Raw genomic sequence first — 16,735 nt, 5'->3', positions numbered from 1 at the left:
GCGGGAGCTCTGGGGCTCTCCTCCCCTTCCCGATCTAAGCCCCTCGCTGCTTTCCACCCTCCCCAGGGCTAGACCAGCTGCCTGCTGGAGGTGTCGCAAGCTTTCTGCCATTGGTGCCATTACTTGAGGTCTGGGATGGAGCTAATTTATACCTTCATACCTGTGCTGGTTTTGGCTGGGATAGAGTTAATTTTATTCACAATAGCTAGTATGGGGCCATGTTTGGGATTTGTGCTGAAGACAGTGTTGGTATCAGAGGGATGTTTTTGTTACTGCTGAGCAGTGCTTACACAGTCAAGGCCTTTTCTGCTCTTCGCACCACCCCACCAGTGAGTAGGCTGGGGGTGCACAAGAAGTTTGGAGGGGACACAGCTGGGACAGCTGACCCTAGCTGATCAAAGGGATATTCCAAAGCATATCACGTCATGCTCAGCATATAAAGCTGGGGGAAGAAGAAGGAAGGGGGGGGACGTTCGGAGTGGTGGCGTTTGTCTTCCCAATTCACTGTTAGGTGTGATGGAGCCCTGCTTTCCTGGGGATGGCTGAACACCTGCCTGCCCGTGAGAAGTGGTGAATGAATTCCTTGTTTTGCTTTGCTTGTGTGCACAGCTTTTGCTTTACATATTAAACTGTCTCAACACATGAGTTTTCTCACTTTTACCCCTCCAATTCTCTTCCCCCATCACACCAGGAGGAGTGAGCAAGCGGCTGGGTGGGGCTTGGTTGCCGGCTGGGGTTAAACCATGACAACACCCTAGGTAAACCACGGCAGTGGCTAATCTGGTAAGTGATGTTATGGTTAAAAAGCACAGGCACTGTTCCCACTGCAGTTACTCAAGGAGCAGTACAGAGCTCAGATGATGCTCCTCGGTAATGCAGATGTACCCACGATTAGGATTTGACCTTCCTGAAAACATGGAGCCCCAGGCCAGTGCACCAGGACAGCGGAGTTTGGGCAGAGCTGTGGGTTTGGGGCTGTGAAAGATTCATGTAGAGAGCAGCAAGGTTTGCATCTGGCTCTGCAAACGCTCATGCACGTGATGTTACCCCACAGAGAGCTCCAGCGGGTTTCCCACAGGAGACCTCCATGGGCGTGCAGACCCCATGCACACGCGCGGTGGTGCAGGGGCGGAATGGTGGGAGCAGCAGAGAGTTGCTCTTTCCCAGCGCCTCCGTGAGCTCTCCTTGTGATCCTGCTGCAGGAGTTTATTCTTAGTTGGAAGCGCCGGGGCGCACGCCGACGATGCGCATCAACTGCTTGCTGACTTAGGTAAGCTCCAACCCTCGGTCGGCCGCTCCGGGAGGAAGAGACAGATCTGGGCGCATCCAGACTTGGTGGTGGATCAAAGGCAGGTGCTGACACTGGTTCTGGCTGTTCCCTCCACGCCTGTCCTTGCCTGTGGCAATTAATGTATAGCTTTTTGCCGCGTGGGAACTTGGCTCTCGGGAGCAAAAGCAACGCTCTGGTGAGCTGCTTTAAGGAGGGACGATGCAGCCCCAGAGTTGGTGAGAAGCAATGACACTGTCACTGGCAGGGATGCGGGGCTGTGCACAGGATGAGAGAGCCCTTGTGACAAGGCTGTGGCATGGAGCCACCGAGATGGGTGGAGGTGGCCCTTTTCCTCCCTGCCTAGATGTGGCGTGGCATGGCACCTACCTGTCCTGATGCCTGATCAGATATGAGATTGAGCAAATGAAGCTGACAAGGGAGGATGCTGTCTCCCATCAGTGCATTTCCACCCAGCCCATTTCCTTCCCCGCAGACACCAGCGTTTGGCACCCTCCCTGTTCTTGCTCTGCCTGTGGATCGCACGGAGCAACGAGCAGCTTTGCCAGGGTCACCCCGGGAGGCTGCAGCCGTTCGTACCATGGCCCCCATGCTCCTTGAAAGACAGAGCCCCAGGCTCCAGTACTGTATGTTGGGAAGGTCTTGCTCCACCAGAAAACCTGTGCACAGTGGAGGGACCTTGCATCCAAGTGGACCAGCCAGGATGGCACAGGGCCAGACAGGAACCCCAAATCTGCACGGGGCTCTAGGGGACACACCATGGCTCAGGACGACCCTGCTGCATCCTAGTGCAGTGGGAAGGAGGAGGAGAGGTGATGAATTTGACCTGCAGCGCCTGCAGGGCCAGGGCCACCACGGCCATCACCACAAGGGCTGCAGCCACCCATGCCCTCCCTGTGCGTTGGCGAGGCTGCGTGGGACCGGGGCACGGGGCCACCCGGTCACCCTCATGGGCACACAGAGCCACTTTGTCCTGGGGCAGCCGTGCCGCTCCACTGGCACCCACAGAAATGGTCTCTCTCGCTGTCAGGCACAATGAAAAATAACTGTAAAAAAGAAACACTGTAAAAACTGGGGGGGGTGTACAAGAGCTGTGTGAGCAAATGCTGAAAGCCGCAGGAGTAGGAAACAGATTGTAATCTCCCTAACGAACTGCAGTTAATCAGCATGAGCAACCATGAACTGGGGTTTGATGCAGGGCTTGCTACCAGTGCCTGTTTCCAGAGGGGACTCTTATGTGATCTGGGGCTCTGCCCCGTACAATAAAGACCCCAAAGTCACAGGTGAATGGGACTGTATTTAAACTGAGGTGCTTGGAAAAACTAACCCCTATGTTGGCGTGGGTTGGTTTTTTATTTTCTGTGCAAGGAGGTTTGCCAGCAGACTTGGCTTTTTTTTTCTCAGTTTTTCAGGGAGCAGGAGACAGGCCAGGCCAGTGTTACTGAAGAGGGCTGCCACATCCACTGGCTCCCAGTTCAGATGGCCCCTGGGAGTCTTTACTATTGCCTTCTGTGGGCCTTGGACCACTCCTGAAACAGGGAGTCCTGCAGTCCAAGGGCAAAACCTAAATGAAGCCCAGAGCACTGTTACCTTCCTATACAAGCACTTCATTAATCATATAGAGGTGTTGGCCCTCCGAGATGTTACCCCTGTGCTTGCCCTCCCACCCAGAGGGGAGTTCATCGTCTATGGGCAGTTCACCAGCATCTGTGTGTCCCTCTTGGCCCTCCACAGACCAACCCAAAATCCACTGGTGGAGCCCCTTTCCACGGGTGGTGTCTGATTTCTTTTAATGGGCTCTTTTCTATAGTGGGAATCAAACCCCACACTGCCGAGGAGGGACATCTGGTGCCCGCAGGCCACAGATATGCGGGAAAGGAGGTGGGTGGGCCAGCAGCTCCAAAAGCTTTATTGCTTATTGGCTTCTGCTAACATCTACGTGACTCCAGTGACTAACAACCACCTTCAGGGAATGCACGTGTTAGTTAAGGACACCCTGGCCTTTCTGTGGGGGTGGCAAGAAGGCACCGCTCAGTCTGCCAAGGCTTCCCTGGCAGCTGCTGTTGCAGGGCCATGCACCCAGGGGTGCAGCAGGTGATGCAGAAGGGTTGCTGGTAGAAACCAAGGGGGAACTGCGGCCCTGGGCCACGTGGTCCAGACCCATTGGTGACTTTTTTTTTTTTTAGGCAGGGTGGAAACCAGAGTCTGGGGAGTTGAGTCCAGGTCCCACACCTGGGCAGCCCAGAGGAGATGGCCCTGCTGCCTCCTCCCCAATTTTGGGCTGTCTGAGCCTCCCGGCACGTCGTGGCTGCAGCCCTTTAAAGCAAATGGGAGCATCTCTGCCTTATATGTAATCACATATAGGCTCTGTGCTGGTCCCCACTTGTGTCCATCCAGAGATGGCCGTATTGACTGTCCGCTTGGAGGGATGTGCTGGGCCCTGCAGTTTCCTGCTGGGCTCTGCCATCCTGCCGGGCTAGTTGGTGGGCTCTGCGGTCATGTCTGCATCCGTAGACGGCAGCATGTCGCTGTTCCCGCCATTGCTCACGTTTTCCTTGCTGTTGTCCCTCGTGGGGCTGCTGCCTTTATCCTCCACTTTCTGCTTGAGTTTGAGGGAGGAATCTCTCCGGGAGAGGATGGGCTGGTAGCCAGTGAAGCCTCCACTGCTCACGTTTGTACGCTTGTCTGAAGATAGACAGAAAAAGAGGATCGTTTACCTTTCAGCTAAGGAAAAGGGTTGCGGGGTCTCTGCTTGCCAGAGGTATTGGGGTATCTTCTCTGAAAGCCCCCGGATGCCCCTAAAGAGGGGAAGATGGGTGTGATGGCGTCTCCTACCTCCCGGCCCGATGGGGTGCATCAGTCGGTTCATCTGGACGTTCCAGTGCTTGACGTTGGTGCTGGCCTGTCGCAGCTTCCGCTGGGCCGCCTGGGAGGGGATGGAGGAGAGGGGTGAGCCAGCTGCCCGACAGCCCCCGTCCCAGGACCGTGGGCAGGAGTTTCCCTCCCCTGAGTAAGCCTGGATTGGAGGCTCCCTCTGGGATGGAGACCCAGTTCACCCTCCTCTAGGTCTTCTGCTCCTCCTCCAATCCTCCCCCCTCCGCACACTCGCACTGTCGACATTGCTCTGGACACCAGCGTTGTCCCCCTGGAGCAGGACATGCTTGTCCCATCTCAGCCACTGAATCACCCTGTGCCTGCACACGGCACAGCTCAGCAAACCCCCGAGGCAATGCCAGCTTGGTCCCCAAAGCTACTCAGTCCTCCCTAGTGTGGAGGTGACTCAGGGAGGGCTGGGAAGTCCCCCAGGGCTCACAGCACGAAGGGATGTGGCACCGGTGTGATGCTCACCATGACGTCTTGGTCCACTCGCTGCCTGTTCACTCTCACTTCTTCCAGCTGCTTCTGCGCCTCTTCCAGACACTTGTTCTTGTTCTCCATCTCCTGCTTGAGGACTTGCTTCTCCCGCTGAGTTTTGATGATATATTCCTCTTGCTCCTCCTTCAGCTTCATCAGCTGCTTCAGCTTCTCCTCTTCCTCAGCAAGTAGCCTGTCGACAAAGAGCAAAAGGTGAGGACGTTCCTCTGCCACTTCTTCCACCAGCTTCCTCCATCTCTGCTGGCATACTGGGAAGTCACCAGCACATCCCAGTACCCCAGGGAGCATTGCATTGCGCTGGGGAGCATGTCCCCATGCCCAGCTGCTGCCCTGGGAGTGGGGCTAGTCGAGGAGGAGCAGGGATGCCCTGGTCCTACCTGGCCTGCGCATATCTCACGGACTCCTCATCTTGCCGCGCTTTCACCTCCTGCTGCAGGGCCTCCTGGAGACGCTCCTGCATGTCTTCCAGCTCCAAGATGCGCTTGCGCTGACGCTCTGCCTCTGCCTCCTTCAGGACCATCTCTGCCTGCATGGAGGCACGAGCCTGCGGCAGGGAGAGGAGCTATCAGTGTGGGTGGGTGGCAGAGCCACTGCGGCCATCCCCAGGGCCCCCTTATCTCCGCATCCCTGGGTGGATGGGGCCAGACATCTCCCACACCAGGGAGAGCCCATGGAGAGAGCTCCAAAGCAAGGCTGTTTCCCTGCTAAGGAGACACACCACATCATTTGGAGTCAGTGCTGGCTGCAAGGTCAGAAATGAGCTCCTTGGCCATCCTGGCACTAGCACTTACCTCTCACCTGCCCCCCAGCTTCATATACCTGGGGCAGGTTGTCCTCATCTCCTGCTCCTCAAGTATCTCACGCACGGCGGTGCTGGCCCCTCCATCCCTTGTCCCCAGGTCACATACAGCCCCCAGGAGCCCAGAGGTGATGAGTGGCAACAGCGTTATTGCAAGAGTGGGATGTGCTCCTAAAAGCTCCTCCAAACCCCCTGAGCTGCCATGGGCAAGGGAAGAGGAAGGAAGCACCCACCCTGTGAGTGACGCAGCCCTATTGCAGGACACGCCATGAGGATGCACCCACCTGCTCAGCCTCCCGCAGCTGGATCTCCAGGGTCCTCTGCATCTCCTCGTGCTGCTGCCTCCGCCGCTGCTCCTCCTCCTGCAGGAGTATCTCTGCCTGCCGCTGGGCCTCCTTGAGCAGCTCCAGCTCCTGCAGCTTCCTCTCCTTCTCCTCCTGGAGCTGCTTGAGCCGCTGCGTCTCCTCCTCCTTGGCCGCCTTGCGCTGCTCCCGTTGCTCCCGCTGCTCCCGTCGCTTCTGCTTCAGGTCTTTGTGCAGGGACTTCTTGCCCTCAGCCTGCAGGCGGATGGCTGTCTGGATGGCTGGGGAGGGAAAGGGACAGTCAGTGGGGACATGGTGGGGGGGCACGGGGAAGCTGGGGAGGGGGCGCAGGCGGGGCACGGACCTAGCGTCCACTCCTGGCGCTGCCGGGTGTCAGAGGCACTCATCTCGTAGGTGCGGGAGGAGGTCTTCACGCAGAACATGCACCTCTTCCCATCCCGGTCGGGCAGCACCTGCAGGGAGAGGACACTGGATGGCGTTACCCACCCCGTACCCCACCTTATCCCCACTTTCTTCAGCCGTAGGACTGGGTCTCCCATGGTCATGGATGTGAAATTGTGCATTCTTGGGTTCCCCTTCCTGGGGTCCGAAGGGGATCTCCTGGGTCTCCTGTCCCTGAGCTGAGCGTGGCACGGGCTGTACCTCCACGCAGCAGTGCTTGTCCAGCACGATGCTCCCCTTCTTCTCCTTCCGTTCCTCACTCATGTAGTAGGACAGGACACTGGGCTTCAGCGTGAACCACCGCTCTGACCAGTTCCTCCTCAGCTGGCCTTTCTTCCAGAGGTAGCCCTGCGCCCGAGACATGGGGATCAATAACAGGGTGGGGGGGCAGGACAGGGTTTGTGCCCCAGGACATGTGGGCCCCTTGCCTGTTTGAGCACATCCTCGATGACCTCCTGGTACACCTCCTCCACGGCCATGCTGACAGCCTCCTGCTCGATGCCTCGCAGGAACCGCCCCGAGTTCACCATGTCCAGGAACTGCCAGACCGTCAGCCCCCCCTGCCCCTGTGGCTCCTGGGAGAGGTAGTCATCCAGCTCGCAGGAGTTCAGCTCCACGTTCATGGCCGTGCAGATCTTCTTCAGCAGGTACTCCACCTGTGGGGATGGAGAACTCAGCGACGAGGGAAAGCGAGAGCTGTCCCTGTCCCACCAACCCATTTTGGAGAGTCCAAGCCCACATCTCTTTCCAGCCTGGAGATGGAGGACCCTTATCCTGGAGGTATCACCCCTTATGAGGGTTGATGCTCATGGCTGAGGTGTTCCAGGCAGCAGGCAGGCAGGCTCAAGATGTTGTCATTGGGTTAGAGGTTCACCACTACTGTGAGGTTTTTCCTTTCAACCACAAGGCTGAGATGTTTTTGGCTTGTCTGCAGAGTGAGAAAACTGTGCAGAAGTCAAGAGCCTGAGGGAGAACAGACCAACGCTGCTGTCCCCCAACACCCAGCCTGCAAGGCAGGTGTCTCACACCATGGCCCTGACCTCAGCACCACTCTGGTTTGCAGCTGGCATCCTAAAAACACTGGGGAGGAGCAGGGGAAGAGGTCCCTATGAAGGAGATGAGCGTCATTTTGAAACTGTAAATAAATTGCTTTAAAAAAGAGCTAAAATGGTTGACATGATGTCGGGAAGACTTATTCCAGCTCAAGTTGTGGTGCCAGCTCTACTCTACCCACAATCTAGGGACCAAGGAGGGTGGGTGACTGCAGAGAGCCACGCAGAAGGGTGAAACACAGCAGAGTCCCCGCACCTGGCTGGATTTTTTCACATCACCTAACGAGGAGAAGGGCAAGAATTTAATGTAGTTTCTTTTTTTTTTTTTTTTTTTTTCAAGCTTAGCCCAATAAGCAGAAACATGATTCAGTTTGTCATGGTCTGGGGAACAGGAAACATCTCTCCTGGGGAGCAGGAAGTGCGGTTGCCCTCCTACATCTGCGCAGCACTGCGCTGCTTGTCTTTTTTTGTCCCCCCCCCTTTTTTTTTTTTTTGGCTTTTCTGCTGATCTCAGGAGGTTGATGGTGTAGAAGCAGACGGCAGCTGTTTGCCCAGCTGAGCTCCTTCTGGTGAGGCTGCTCGGCTTCTGAGCTCATCCCTCCTCCCCAGATCTGCCTAACTTCTCATGGGGGTTTGATCTGACCCCCGGAGAAGGGAAAACCTCTCCCTCCAAATGCTGGGTGGAATTTGGAGATTTGGAGATTACTGCCAGCAGCTTTGCTGCACCCGGGTACCTTGCTCTTAACTCTCCAGATGCTGGGCAGTGGGTGAGTGCCTGATGGCAGCGGACATGGAGAGGGACAACTGGGTCTGCTCTGCCACTGCCTTCACGGTGGCACTGGCTGTAAAACAGCCCAAGAGATACAGCCCCATCCAGCCTGACGGCGATTTCACAGGGAGCAACCTCCCATTGCACCAAACTTTAAGGGTCTCTTATCGTCTTCTCCTTCTGTCCCTTGAAAATCGGGAGGAGTCCTCCAACACCATGCTCTACTCAACCCTTGGGTGAGATGCAAGGGCTTTAGGCAAGGGACCAGCTCCAGGAAGAGCTGAGCTGTCGATGCTCCTTGGTTGGGGCTCTGAGAACTGGCATGTTCATTTCACAGCAGGCAAAAGAACTCGTTGGCATAGGCCTGGACCATGGAAGAGCAATATGGCCCAGCCCACACCTCATCCTCCAAGACATCTGTATGTGAGACGCTTCAGCATTTTGGAGGGGTCCTCCCAGCTCCTCCCAAGTCGCCCCCTTCTCCCTGGGCAGCAGGGGTGGCCGTGAGCATACAAGGGGGTGCCCAGGGCAGACAGCCCCCTCCTCCCACCCCTGGCCTGTGCTCTGTCACATGCTGGAGCGCTACATCTTGCAGGATGTGGTGGGACATGCCAGGAAGCGATAGCGGGATGTGTCATCCCCAAACGGGGCTCTGCCAGCACACAGAGCCCTGGGAGGACGGGGATGGCGGGGGGAGAGGCAGGTCCTACCTCATCTGGCACCATGACGAGAGGGTATTTGTCTTCAGACAGAAAGTTGAAGAGACACCAGAGCTTGAAGGCATCTTGGTGGGATATAATGCTATTCCCGTTCCGGTCAGGCTTGTAATTCTTTTTCGCTGTCAGGGTCCAGCAGAGCTCATCAAAGTTTTCTTTGACAAAAGCACCTTCCTCCACCTGCAGGCAGGAGTCAGGGGGGTGAGCGTGGTGCTGCAGGGCTACGGAGGGGGTTTCTGGGAGGGGAAGCACTGGAGGGGAGAAACCCTCACACCTGAAATCTCTTGTCCCTGCCGGTGAGAAGCACGTGGTGATTGATACGTGGGACCCACAACTAGAGTGTAAATGGGCACTGACCTATGATGCCAGAGTACGCATCACCCACACAGGTCCCTTACGCAGGCAAGCAAGGCATCCCGGCCCAGAGAGAAGATGCTATGGGACCACTGCAGCACCCGGGCAGTGTGGCACGGCCACAGTGGCTCAGCCATGTCCTGCCGGGCTTTGGAGCACCAGCAGGAATCCCATGGTGAAGCACACGCAGCATTGTGGTGATGCTCTCCCAAGCCCACCTTCCCGGTGCCTCCCTGGCTTTGGGTCATTCTCGTTATCCCATTTGACCATAAAGAGGCACTGAGGCTCAGCGAAGGGAAGTGATGGCCCACAGGCAGGCAGCAGTGGAGGTAGGAATGACACCTCCATCAACCTCAGCCCTGCTGCCTGTCCATGAACTTCTGTGACCACTTGCCCGGCATTGTCAGACGCTTCATGCGGCAGTTTCGGTGCAGCATTGGTGAACTGTGATGGGGACCAAAGGAGCCTGGCTGCATCTGGCTCCTCCATCCCAGCTGCGTGAGCTGCACGTGGCCAGCATGAGGACAAACTGCAGCCTGCAGCAGCAGAGCTGGAGAAAAACCTTTGGGTGGTGGAAAGCCCTTCTTACTAGGAAAACCCACTTCCCCTTCCCAGGCTGCCTCTGGGATTTTATCAGCCATGGCGAAACCAGAAAGGGGTTTAAAGGTCATTTCCCAAAGAACCACATGGGAAACTGGAAGCATTTTGGCTGCTCTGTGATGGGGAGATTGGGCTGCGCTGACCTGCCCTGGGGGCAGAGAGTGCTGGGGAAGGGTCTGGCCTCGCTCGCTGCAGACCAGATCCCCGCAGCTGAGATCAGCATCCCTGGACCAGGCTGGGCAGCTCCTGACCAGCTCAGGGCAAGGCAAGGACCGGCACGGAGACCGGCACGGAGCACCACACACTGGGGAGAGGCACACCTCAGCCCTGGGAAAGTGGCAGGGGAGGGAAGGGTTACGGCACCCAGCTCTGGGCCCCCCCTTCTTTTGAGCACACAGTGGAAGAAAGTTGTCAGTCATTTTTCCTCTCCTCACATGCCTGGAGGAAACAAGCACCCAGCTGCAAAGTCTCACTGTGCCAAACAAAGGTGCCTTTGAGCCACGCAGAAAAAAAAGGGAGAAAGCCCCTGCCCAACCCAAGCTCTGGTCCTGCCCTGGCACCTCGTCCTCCTCCTTCTCCTCTTCTTTGCCAAATGACGTCACACCTCAAGTTTGAACAGGGGTGAAGAGGAAAAAGGGGCTCATTTCTCTCTCTGAGCTCTTTAGGAAATGTGGGCAGAGATGCACCTCCATCCAGAGCCTTAATAGAAAGGGCTGACTTCATTCTTGCCAAGGAGGTGTTGGGTATTAAACATTTCTCACTCATTTTGGCATTCACCTGAGTGCTCCCCAACCCTCTGTATCCTTTTTCCACCCATCAAGGCATGGGATCTCCAAGAGCAGAGGGGAGTGGAGCCGTGGGGCTGCTACGGGATGCAGGAGCAGACCAGGCACCGTGGTGTCCCCACCTGAGACGCAGCAGGTCAGGGGGATGCCCAAGGGGCTCACCTTATCCAGGATGTACTTGTTGAGGTACGGCATGTAACCCTGGCTGGACACCGGCCCATCATCATCATCACGGAAATGCTCTTCCAGCGCCACGGGATCGTGGGGGATGCACAGCACCGTGTACAGGTTGTGAGACAGCACCTGGCCGAATACAAGGGACGGGGAGAAGGTGAACAATTTCCAACCCTGTCCCGGCACATCGCCACGGTGCCACCCACCCACCCAGGGACTGTGCCCCTCCCTGCAGCCACAGCATCGAGACATGGTTTGGATTTGGCAGAAGGACGGGGAATATTCCCGCATTTAAACCTTAGAGAATCATTTAGAAACAGGGAAGAAGTAAGGATTTTTCCACATTAATTTCTTTTCCTTCTTGGCACATGGGGAACTTTTTTTTTTTTTTCTTTAAAAGGGCTGTTTCAAACATTAGAGAACGAACAGGACATGCTTTGATCTAGAAAAGATGATAAGCCACCCCAAGCCATGCCATTTGGCAGCTGCCCTTAGCAATTTCTTGAAAACATAACTAACGACGGCGCCCAGCCTGGCAGCGGTTGCTTTCTGCCAGTGGGGCACAGAAAGACGCAAAGATGAAAATAAGAAAAGACTTATAAGAAACTAAGAAAAGGTTTTGTCTGGCATGGAAGCAGACAACAGAGATCGGGAGACACCATCTCTAGAAGCAGTCTGCAAGCGTCACCAACTAGCCCATTTTTGTTCAAATCCCCCAAAACAAAGCATGTTTTGAAGCTCCCAAATTTCCCACATGCTGGAAAGCCCACGCCGCTGCTGGGCCAGTGGCCAGAGGCCAGAGCAAGGCTGTCCATGGCCACCACCAGCATCTCCGGCTCATGATGCCGGCCAGACCGTTGTCTCCTTGTCTTTACCTCCCAGCAAGCAGGAGATGGTTAAATGAGCATCCCAAACTGATGCTGTCCCATTGCACCAGGGTTTGCAGAGATGGCTTGTAGGGTTTGCAGATGCAGCTTGACAAGGTTTCAAGAGAGAGGCTGGAGGAGATGGTGTGCAGCATCTCTGCTCCTCTCCATGCAGGGCTGGAAATTTCCTCCCAGCAGGAGAGGAGCCGCTGGAGGCAATGCTGGCTGCTGCAGCTGGAGATGGTTCTTGCCTAACCAGATTTTCTTTCTGTTTTTCACCCTCGGGACTGATATTATCAGCAGGACTCCACCCTGTGCTCAAACACCGAGCGGGCTGTAGCCCTAAGCGCTGCTGCTATGGCTGCGCTTCTTGGGGTTCAGTGCAGCCCCAGGGTCTGCACAGGGGTGGAGAGGGATGGAAACACCCTGGGCATCCTCCGGTATGGCTAACAAATCTATCAGGATGGAAGGACCGTTTGGGAATTGCATCTTGTTCCCTGTTTCCAATGTGGGGCCTCATCCCCATCCCTCGCACCTCCTCTCACAGCACCCCAAAAAGCCCTTGGAGGTCTTGCGTGTGCCCCTGGCTGTGGCTGGCACCCCGAGCCCCTCCATCCACCCCAGCACGCTGTGAACCAGAGCCCCACTGCTTGCCAGAACGGTCACCTACAAAATGAAAGTGGGTCAGGGTGGAGAGGAAAGCCCCGGGCAGGTCGATGGCAGGGTGCGTGGGGCTGGGGCTGCCCCAACCCCACGGAGAGAGGAGAGGTGGGAACCCCCCCGCCCCGGGCTCTGAAACAAGGGATGGGGAGGAAATAACGCGGGGGGGGGGGGGGGGGAGAAGGGATGCTCTGAAAGTGGTTTGGTGACAAAACCTTTCCCCTGAGGTGTGCAGAGGATGGCCAGGGCAGGGGCAGAGGTCTGCCCGACACCCCTGAGCATCCCAAAATCCCACCGAGCACCAGCCCCAATGCTGTTCTCCACCCTCTCCCCTCCTCTCCTGCCCCCCATCACCCCCCACTCCCACTGCTCCACAGCCACCCACAGCTGCTGCCAACGCCAGCCAGAGCCGGGGGTGGAATATTTAACAGGGCTAGAGAATGGCAGCCCCTCTTCTTCTCCCCCGTGGGAGATGCCAGGGGCGATGCCAGGGCTGGGCGTGACCTTTTGGGCTGGAGCCTGGCTCCCTGTGTTAAACACAAACCCCTCTGGCCCTGGCGGGTGGGAGCAGGGGGATCGGGGCTCCTGCACCATGCAGGGAGTGTTGTTGCTTCCTCAGTTTCCCCATGTGCGAGCAGACCAGCCCTGCTGAGAAAATCAAAGCTTCCCCAGAGCTGGGGATGCAGGGAGTCCTGTCCCAGGGGACCCCCAGCGCTGGGAGCCTTTGCCAGTGGCAAAGGTCCCTTGAGCTGCCCGTTTTCTGCAGCGAGGAGGACACGAGGGGGGACAGCTGCCTCGCCACCCCCTCAGACAGGACCCCTTGGCTCAAGCCCAGCCCCAGGTCCATCAGCTCCTGACATCAGGGAAGGCTTTCCCTGCTGTTTGAATGGATGAGCTGCTCTCAGACCTGTAATTGGCCAAACTGGGACCCACTGGTCTGTGCCAAGAGCCTTTTGTGCATATAACAAGCAGAGGAGCTTTCAGTTCAAGGCAGGCACCTCCCTCCTGCCCCCAGGGGGGTCCATAACCAGGCTGTGCTGTGCTAACCCACCCCCTGTCCAAGGCACCAGTTAGACCCAGAGACCTGCACGGGCTATGGGCTCTTTCTCAAAAAGCGAGCAAGAACCACCTCTCCTGCCATTTGCACCCTGAGTCTGCAAACCCATGCAGTGGCTGGGGGATCCCCATGCCCCCCGACATGCAGCCCTTCATTTAAACTGCTCGCCTGCCCCCCTGCCTCCTCCTCTCCACTCCCCAAGGGCTTTGCTGTAGCGGGCAGCCTCAGGAGACCAAGTTCTTGGACCACTCAGCAAACTGCTCCTCTCCAGAAGGGGGACAGGAGCGGAGCAGAGGTGCCAAAAAGCACCAGGATGGTGCTCAGTGGCTCCCACCCGCCTGCCCCAGCTGGGCTCAGCTGCCCAAAAGGGCTCAGCTCTGCCCTGCCTGCGGCAGCCGCATCCCACATCCCAGCCAGCATTCACGGAGACGGGGAGTAGCTCCCCCAGCTCAGCCAGGGAGGATGTGATGGCATGGAGAGGATAAAAGCTCATCCAAGAGCAGGGCTGGTACGTGCCCACGCTGGGAACAGAACTACCCGACATCTTTTGACGTGTAGCACTCAACCACAAGACTCTCTTTCCTTCCTGTGCAGATACACACCTACACTCACATATACATATGCACATGGTTGCTTGCATAGGAGCGTCCATGCAAAGAACTCAACTACTGAACCCAGCGGCTTCCCACAGCTTTGCCATCATGCTTTGAAATGCTGCTGAATTAAAAAAATTGAAACGCTGCTTTACATCTGGCTGGAGAGAGGTCAGAGTCGTTGAGCACCCAGCTCCCACTGGCATGCTGCTCGTCTACCAGCAAAATCCCACCCCAGCTTCTGGAGCTGGTTTTATTTCTGTAGGTGCAAATGCTGTGAACACCGGCATTTCTCCCATCTTTGTTCAAGACCCTTCTTGCAGCAACATGCCTGGGTGAAGGAACAGAGCGCAGCCCAGCTCGCACAACCCGGGAGGAGTTTGGAGAGGGCATGGCCACCATGGCTGTAACATGTTATTGCTCAAACCTGCGAGACCCTGGATTTTTTCTGCACTGAACAAGCAGAAACGCCGCTGCTGGCTTGTGTAGGCTGGGGCAAACCTGAGCCAGTGTTTGGCAGCAATGGGGGATGGAAACGAGCTCTCCCCAGCCTCGAGGCGGGTGGAAAGTTATCCAGAATTGAGCTTTGTTGTGCAATGGCGCAGCCTGACTTGCTGCCATCCCGTCCCATCGCTGAAGGTGGGTGGAAAAACAGCGAGCGGCAAATGTCCCTTCCCCTCTGAAATGTCACCCTGGGCAGAGCCACTGCCACCGGCCCCAGCATCCCCGCAGCCCCTGCACGAGGGTTTGCAGCTCTCCCAGTGCCCCTGCACTAACTCTCTAGGAAATTGCCGTTAAAATTAGGGTCTCTGTGGCCTCAGCATCTTCACCGGTGATAAAGATCTTGCAAGACGAGCGCTGCACATGTTCAGCGCTTTTGGGGCTGGCAGCACGCCTGGGCTGGGTGCAGGACCTGGGGCCCGGGCGCAGGGGATGCTGCGAGGGGAGCACAGCAGACCTTCTCTGGGATTAGTAAGGGGAATTAGGCTCTGGCCTACCTTGGGATTTTCCTTAATTCCTTCAGATATTTCTACAGTTTTAAGTAGGCGAGCGTGCCTCACAGGGCTTATGTGCAACGAATTTCTGGGGAGCAGCCGAAGGCTCTCGGCTGCAAAGGCAGCGGCTGATCAGGAGAAGCCCGGCTCCTGCTACTTCTCCTCCAGACCCTTGCAAAAGAACCCTCTTTTGCCCCCTCTGCCAAGCCCAGCATCTTCCCTGCAGTCTGTCCCGGGGGAAGCCCTATAAAGCAGAGGGAATAGAGGAAAAGAGGTTTCTTCACAGCATTTCACAACTGATTTTGCAGACTCGCAGCAGCTGCCAAGTCCTGACGCAACATCTCCCTGTGTTTTGCATGTTTCTAGCTCAGGTCTTTCCTCTGCATCACAGCCCCCTGCTCCAACTTGCATTTCCAGCGCCAGCCTAAGAACCACAACGGGGCATTTACACGCCAACAAAAAAGGAGTCCCATCATTTGTAAAGGGAAAAAATACAAAATAAGAATCAATAATTATTGTCAAAGCCAAGGTATAACCTGGCAGATTTGACCAGACCCTGTCCCAGAGGCAGACAAAAAAGCTTTTAAAGCCACAATGGTTTTGATGAACGGCTGAACATAGGGGCTTTCTACACAGCTGAGGAGGTGGGGGAGAGGGGAAAGTAGAGATTTTTTTAAAAGTGCTGTGTTATTTCTGGCCAGACCCCCAAGGAGTTTTAGTTTAAAAATGGTCTGCCTTTACCTACAGACCCGCTGGCTGAACAGGAAGCAGAAACGCGGGTGCTCTGGCAAGCAAGAAAATATAAACTGAGTTTGGGCTGCTAGTTGGGCATAAAAAAGCATAAGAAACTGAAAACTAAAAATTAGATTTCTCCGCATTTTCACCTAGAAAATACATTTGAGCATTAACTCCCCCCACCTTTTTTTTTTTTTAGAGGCAGATGAGGCAGAGACAGAGAACTTCACTAAAACCTGCGTGGAGGCAACAGCAAGATCTTATTAATCTTAATAGTTAATAATTCCTCCGTGGAAACCCAGGGGGGATGCAAAGCATCCCTGGACACGCTCTGTCCCTCGCAGCCCACCCGCCAGCCCTACGCCGGGGCCGTCCGAGCCTCCCTGGGGACTCACTTTGAGCTGGGATTTGGAAACCTTGCCGCTCTTCTCCACGTCCAGGGCGGTGAAGGCGTACCAGATGGACTTCAGCAGCTCCGCTCGCAGGTCCATGGCTACAGGCGGCGATGGCAGAGGAGGTTCTGTCAAGGCCGGGGATCCGGTTCCAGGAAACCGCCTGCCTCGACAGCCTTGGGCGGCGGGGGACGCACGAAGCAGGAGCGCCATCTGCTTGGGTGCACCCCGGAGAAGCCCACGGTCCCCATCTCGGCCCCACGGTCCCCTGGGCTGCAGGTCTTTTCCCCCTGCCCTGCCACTGACAGATCCCCCGCGCCCAGGGAAGCAACAATTCAGGGCTCACCGGAGCATAAACAGGACAGGGATTCGTAACGCTTTGCTAGCTCAGCCTAGAGATCAAAAGCTTTTTCGGCATCTGCGTTCTGCGGAGAGAAATCCCCTCCCTGACTCAAATAGCAGCTTCCTCTTCTGGGATTTAAATGAAGAGCTTCCCCTCGCAGCAAAAGCACGGGCTGTGCCTTTTGGACAGGCTCCAGCCCTGCTTGTTTTGGGATCAGTAGCACCAAGTAAGGTGAGCGGAGATCCAGCCTGCTGCAGCCCTCCCAGGTTATGCCCATTCCTTGCCTGCAGAAACCTCTTCCTCTGCAAACTCCTCCAGTATATCCAAAAAATAAACCACCTGACTTTCTGGGAGCCTGCACTGATGTTAGGTTTACAGTTGGACTCGATGATCTTAAAGGTCTTTTCCAACCTAAATT

The 16,735-nt window shown here is 56.2% G+C and overlaps 1 protein-coding gene across 1 annotated transcript; it reads right to left on the bottom strand.

The window, feature by feature from the left end:
* Positions 1-2,565: 2,565 nt before the first annotated feature.
* Positions 2,566-16,588, bottom strand: DEF6 (DEF6 guanine nucleotide exchange factor). The gene is made up of 11 exons (XM_069770617.1): positions 15,978-16,588; positions 10,665-10,805; positions 8,758-8,943; positions 6,655-6,882; positions 6,428-6,574; positions 6,129-6,237; positions 5,747-6,045; positions 5,041-5,207; positions 4,637-4,835; positions 4,124-4,214; positions 2,566-3,973 (listed from the first exon to the last, which is right to left on the bottom strand). The coding sequence occupies exons 1-11, from the start codon at positions 16,185-16,187 to the stop codon at positions 3,765-3,767; spliced, it is 1,986 nt and encodes a 661-aa protein (XP_069626718.1). The 5' UTR covers positions 16,188-16,588; the 3' UTR covers positions 2,566-3,764.
* Positions 16,589-16,735: the final 147 nt, after the last annotated feature.

This window comes from Haliaeetus albicilla, chromosome 26 (genome assembly GCF_947461875.1).
Source record: "Haliaeetus albicilla chromosome 26, bHalAlb1.1, whole genome shotgun sequence".
NCBI lineage: Eukaryota > Metazoa > Chordata > Aves > Accipitriformes > Accipitridae > Haliaeetus > Haliaeetus albicilla.
The sequence above is the reverse complement of the archived record's forward strand: the minus strand, read 5'-3'. Positions and strand labels throughout refer to the sequence as shown.